General features: G+C 37.9%; 1 protein-coding gene across 2 annotated transcripts in view; it reads left to right on the top strand.

Moving 5' to 3' along the window:
* The window catches only part of LOC147008726 (sodium- and chloride-dependent taurine transporter-like), a 61,359-nt gene extending 55,568 nt beyond the window's left edge, over window positions 1-5,791 (top strand). For both annotated transcript variants that reach the window (XM_085864064.1, XM_085864063.1), the window contains one exon: window positions 4,728-5,791. In XM_085864064.1, coding sequence (XP_085720190.1) covers window positions 4,728-4,856 — 129 coding nt within the window. In that variant the 3' untranslated portion in view covers window positions 4,857-5,791. The remainder of the gene's footprint in view (window positions 1-4,727) is intronic.
* The last annotated feature ends 842 nt before the right edge of the window (window positions 5,792-6,633 follow it).

The raw sequence follows: 6,633 nt of genomic DNA, 5'->3' as shown, positions 1-6,633 counted from the left end.
ATTCCCTCTAAACAACGGGTTTGGGGCTAACTACACATGTACTTACAGAGATATCTCACCTACGGGACCTGAATGGTGGTTTGCGAATTTCCTCAACCACAACAGTATACTAGATGACCCGTGAACCCGTTGTGACAGCGGTTGATGAAAAAAATCATTTAAAAAAAAAAGAAGATAGCTTCAACGAACTATGCAGCTGAGGTTGTTTGCATTGATCAAATTCTCTCGAAGATTACTTGACTGAATCGGGAATTGATTTTTTTAATAATTTTTTTCGTTGCCCTATTTGAACGAAACTTGATACTGCACACCACAGGCGAATGGTGAGTAAGGTGGCGCTAAATTTTTTGCGCTATCGTGTACCGTTTTGGCTGTATTTCGGGAACATAAATACATACAAGATGAGAGCTTTAGTAATATACACTACCGGTCAAAAGTTTTAGAACACCCCCATTTTTCCAGTTTTTACTGAAATTTAAGCAGTTTAATGTTTCAATGTACTCTGAAATTAAAGCAAAGAACAAATAAACAATTGCAGATAAAAAAAGAAATCATGGGATTGTTTTGTTGAACAAAATTTAATCAAAAAAATTTGACTCATCAAAGTAGCCACATTTTGCAGATAAAACAGCCGAACATACTCGTGGCATTCTTTCTTCAATGGAAATCAAATATTGTTCGAAAAGTTTTTTCCAACACTGTTGCAGAAGTTCCCACAAATGTGTTGCACTTGCAGGTTGCTTTGCTTTCACCCTTCTGTCCAGTTCATCCCAACCCAGCTCGATGGAGTTTAAGTCTGGAGACTGTGCTGGCCATTCCATGATGTGAAGCTTACTGTCTTGTTCTTTTCTTCTTAGGTAGTTCTGACATAGCCTGGATGTATGTTTTGGGTCATTATCTTGCTGTAGGATGAATCCCTGACCAACTAGGCATAGACCAGAGGGTATCGCATGGTGCTTTAAAATGCTGTGGTAGCCCTTTTGGTTCAAGGTGCCAGTCATTCTGTGCAAGTCACCGACTGAATCCAGCAAAAGAGCCCCACATCATCACGCTTCCTCCTCCATGTTTGACAGCTGGTGTCACACACTGAGGAACCATCCTTTCGCCTCCTCGATGGCATACAAAAACCCTGCATGATGAACTGAAGATTTAAAATTTGGATTCATCGGTCCATAAGACCTTCTTCCAGTTTTCAGTAGTCCACTGGCAGGTGCTTCATGGCCCAGGCAAGCCTCTTTTTCTTATTTTGCCATCTTAGCAATGGCTTTCTTACTGCCACTCAACCTGTCAAACCTGCAGCTCGAAGTCTTCTCTTCACAGTTGAAACTGAGACTTCCTTATTTCGACCAGTGTTTGGCTGTGTTTGAAGCTGCTGTCCTGTGAGCCACCTATCACGCAAGCTGTTGACTCTCAGAAACTTGTCTTCTGATTGTGTTGTGGCTTTGGGTCTGCCAGACCTCTTCCTGTCAGAGTTTCCTCCAGTTTCCAAGTGCCTTTTGATGGTGTAGGAAACTTTACTCATTGACACTTTGGCTTCCTTTGCAATTTCTCTGAAGGAAAGACCGATACTTTTCAGGGTTATAATGGTCTGTCTGTCTTCCTTTGTTAATTGTCTTTTTCTCGCCATTATGATAGCAATGTACTACTTCCTGCAGTGCAATATTGTCCAAATAATGTTTCAGAGGGTGAAGCAACACAGTCTGTTCCAACACAGCTTTTATACAGACAGAGGGTTTGTAATAATCAACAAAAGTTGGGACACCTGCAGGAATTGTTTGCATCAACTTTCAAGGCTTAATTTACTTCTATTGCTGCAGAACAGCTGCAGTTGCCAACCCATTACTTGTTCCCTGAAAAGGGCCTTTTTTAACAACTCTGAAATTTACATTATTTTTCAGTTTTTGGTAACCTAAACTTTTTTTAACCTCTGGCCGTTTACCGCTTAGCTTTGTACCATTTCAGGTTATTCACTGGACTTAAACTGCTTAAATTTAAGTAAAAACTGAAAAAATGGGGGTGTTCTAAAACCTTTGACCGGTAGTGTAGATAGATGCGCCATGTGGCAAAGTATAGAAAAGAAGGAGCATTGCATAGCTTGTAGAAAATGCCAAACTATAGAAAATAAGGCACATTCAAAAAATCTTGTGTGCATGCTCTACTTCCCTTGCATTCTTTGGAGGAACCAATTCATGCTCTAGAAAAGTTCATATAAAGGGGCACCCTACATATATAGGTTAAAACCCGTCAGTACGAATAGTTTTTTTTTTGTGTATCTTGAAAATGAAAACACATTGAATAACATGCATGTGTGTGATGAATTTGATTTAAAAATTTGGTGCCCCTTTATTTGAACTTTTATTTATATGAACATCCACAATCCTCTTCTGGTTTCACATCACAATATATTTTGAAGTTCCATCACAATCCCATAACACAAATAAAATGTCAAAAGACATTGTGATGCTAAACCATAACTTGATATTGATTAGATCTTCACCATTGTAGAATTTCTCACTTTAAAATCTTCGAAGAAAAACGACTATTAAGCAGCAAATGCAATTTATTTTTTCACAGTAATTTTTGTTGAAGTGGCTGTGTTTTGTGTACAATTGGCCATGAAACATACTATTTATTCATGAACCATAATTGGTCATTGTCACAAAACGACAGTTTTTTGATCAATATTCACCAGCTGGCAGGTGAAGTCCAAACTTGTATTTATTGAACAGACTATCAAGAACCCTTCCCCATGGGTTAATTCCTTCTCCAGTAAAAGGATGTTTCTCCAGTAAAAGTGATTAATCACTCTTGTCATTCATATATTGCATTATCCAACCCTTATGAAACCATTTTTTTTCTTTTCTGACATTTTTATTGAAGAAGTTCTCAATTTAGTTTTGTGTGAACTTTAAATAAAGGTGTGCTTTGCATTTGTAAGCATTGCGTACATCTCAGAGCATGTGCTATGAGCCCAAACATTGGCGAGAACCCCTCCCTTTAAGAACTACTTGTAATTATTGGATGGTTCATCAACAGAAAATTTCCCAAACTATGGAAATCTTTCTGCACAGTTTAAAATATAACTCCAGGGTCATCTCTCTGCACATATTGTAGGCTAGTTATAACAAAATGAGGTGGATAAGTGAGTTCGGTGACAAGAACAAGTGGATTAGATTTTGGTTCACATCCAGCCCATCAGTGCAATACAAAACATAAACTGTTCAGCCTGGCAGAGATATACTCTCTACCGAGTGCCGTTCTAATTTGTTCTGTTTTGCAAAGTGTCGCTCCATGAGTGATTTTTCATTTGCTTGTTTGTTTGTCTGTTTGTTTGTCCGCACAAAACTTGAGTGCGCTTTTTCGCTGCAACCGCTTGTCATATTGACACAAAATTTTCACCATAGGAGCAACTACTCATGTGGAATGTTTTCTTGATAATTATGACATCATAGGTTATGTGGTGTGGCCACCATGTTGGAAAAAAGGAAAAACTTTGGACCTCTATCTCCGAAACCACACAAAGAAAAAAATTGAAACTTGGAACATGGCAAGTACTCCACAAGGGGAATGTGATTTTTTTTTTTTTAGGATGTTATAGGTGCCTTTGTTATGACGTCATAATTGTATATGTAGAATGCTACATCCGATAAGTATGAAAATTTTTGTTAGTCATCTCGGGATAACTTGGTCCATGGAAAAAAAAATTGATGATGTCATCGGTCACATAGTTCAGCAGCCATCGTTTTTTTATTATTAACCTTTGAAGAATCTTCTCTCAAATGGTTGAACAGATCAAGGCAAAACTTTACAGGTATGACCGCCTATCCATGAGCAAGAAAATTTTCACACCTATGACATCATAGGTCACATGGTTTGGCAGCCATATTGGATTTATCCTTAAATCTATTTAAAAAAAAACTTCCTCTCCAGAATGGCAAGACAGATCGAGGGGAAACTTCACACACATGCTCCTCAAGCCTTGGGGATACCAGGGTGTTCACATATAATTGATAGTTCACATGGTCTGGCAGTCATATTGGATTGAGCAACAATCTAAAAAATTTTTTCTCTTGAACCGCTTCATCGATCGACGTGTCACGTCACAATTATGATTTAGTAGTGATGGGGAATATAGGTTTTAAATGTCAACCTGATCGGACGCATGGTCTCCCAGGCAGAATTATTGAATTTTTTTGATTCTTTGTTTTTTTTAATGAGGCTCACTTGGCTATGTGTGGTTGGGTTTTAGGGTAAAGGAGTAGCAGCTGAAATCCAAATCATATCCAGGTTCCTCCTGATGACTTCATCTCTGCTTTTTGCTTGTTTGAGTTCCTTCTGATGTCTCCAATGCAGTACTGTACCTATTTGGTCTTCCATTTGATTTGAGATGAATTTATTTTAATCCCATTCTGAATTCAATTGCATAATAAACGTCACGGGTCAAGGTCAAGTGTCCAATCAAAGTGGGACGTCTTTGTACCGAGTCATCACAGCCAGCAGTTATAAAATGGCAGTTATAGTTATGTCTCTTATTAATTACATAACATACCAGTGCACAAACACCACATAAAAACCACACAAACACTATACAAAACAAGTCCTGGTGAGGGTCTGCAATCTCTGATTGCTCTTTTTCTTGTTTGCCCTGTAGTGTGATTTCCCTCATTTATATTTTTTTGTTGTTAACTGTATTTCTAAAACTTATCTTTGTTTGTTTGTGATTTCAGCAACAAATTTTGAAGTTGCTGCAAACAGAAATGACCGGCCCAAGTCACCTCAATGGTGTACAGCATGAATCTCAATTGGACCATGACATCAAAGTTCTTGGGAAGGAAATGGCATTGTCATCACTGTGAGGCCATATATTTGTTGAAAATGACATGCTTAGAAATGCTGTGAGGAACTGCTGAACTGTAAAATTGTTGCTTGGACATACTTTGCAAGGAACCACATGCATCACCATGTTTTACTCACTGATGGCAATGTTTATTGTCGATTTTTGCAATACATCTATCTATATTTGAAATGTGATTTTCATTCATCTGTCCAAATCTTTGTTCTGTGATGCCAAATGATCTTTGCATATTTAAATGGACTATGTACTCGATCCTTCACTGATAACATGAAACCATGGCCAACTTCTTGTGAACACCGATTGCCTTGAGTATATGGCCTTAAATTGCCATATAAAAGTGGTTGTGTCTGCATGCCCCCTCAAGTGTATGACACAGCTAAATGTGGGGGTTGCTGGCCCCAATTTGACTGGTCCTTTTTCATATCACAATTAGTTGTTCTTCTTCCTATTTGGTTCCATGACTATCTAATTCTCACATCAATCTTCTTTGTTCATTATATCTGGTTTGCATTTACAGTTCTTGATAAATATGTGCTTTGACCCAGTGGTTCGGCTGCTGTGTATAGTTTCCAGTCCCACCACTCTTATAATCCTCTTTCTGCAGGTTTGTAGTTGGCAATGGTACAGCCACAAAAATGGTAAAGATGGGAGGGGGCAGTGGTGTGTAATAGGGGGGGTCTCTATCATTTTGATATTTTTTTATTATCCAAACTTTGCTTGTGATTTTTAGATTTATGAGACTTTTGTTATCATTGCAGGTTTTGTACAATGTTTGATCATAACTGAACTGATATTTTGGAAACTGTGCTGGGTGAGGGTGTAAAAGAATTGCGATTTAATTTTATGATCAGTATTCTGGAATAGCTATGAGTAACTATTGGTCAATTAGAATTCCTTTTTGTGACTGCTTCATACAAATAAATATATCATTGGTAATTATGGTCTCTGCATCTTTCTCAATGTCTGTCCCTTAACTTTCTCTAAACGTTCTACATCTCAAACTTATCACTTGGCTTTTGCAATTACCTCAATTTTCTGCAACTTTGTATCATTCATTTTGGGCATTTATAAGTTTGATTTATACATCTGATAGAGCTATCATTCAAACATGAGAAACTGAGAATGCCAATTATAACTAGAAATCTGCGATCACAAAGTGATTGCCAAGGGTTTTACCTCCCCCGGACCGGGGGAGGCTTACCCTTGGTGATCACCTGTGACTTACCTTTGGCCGCAATCCAATGAGATATGAGATCCAATGATGACCATTTTTTTTTCAGACCTTGACTTTCAACATTTATGGATAGAGTACATAAAGAAAATGGGTCGCCATCTACACTCAAAACATGTCAACATCATGAAAATTGGAGGAAAATTATTAGTTATGATCAAAAAGGTGTTTTTGTTCATTTGGTCACAATCCAAAAAAGTAGGTCAATGACACTAATCAAATATCAGGTCCACAACTTCAGTCCAGGCACCCTATTATGATGTGAGAACATCTTGGAAGGCCAAGCGGTCTTTGAGATGCCACAATGGCAAAATTGAGCGATGACAAAAAATGCACATGTTTTCAGAGCACCATTTGACCTTGACTTTTAATTTGGAGGGGTATGATGTAAATTAAGCAGAAAAGCACCTTTCTCCACACTGTCTAGAGAGGGCAATTTCGTTCTGATCAGACAAACCTTGGTGAAGTTTTGGTGAAAATGTTAAAATGACTATAATCGAGTCACGACCTTAAAAATTGTGTCAATGTCAAAATATATGTCAACTTC

This window comes from Eptatretus burgeri, chromosome 18 (genome assembly GCF_056783735.1).
Source record: "Eptatretus burgeri isolate ZD-2024b chromosome 18, Ebu_testis_v1, whole genome shotgun sequence".
Classification (NCBI taxonomy): domain Eukaryota; kingdom Metazoa; phylum Chordata; class Myxini; order Myxiniformes; family Myxinidae; genus Eptatretus; species Eptatretus burgeri.
This window is presented reverse-complemented; position numbering and strand designations above follow the sequence as displayed.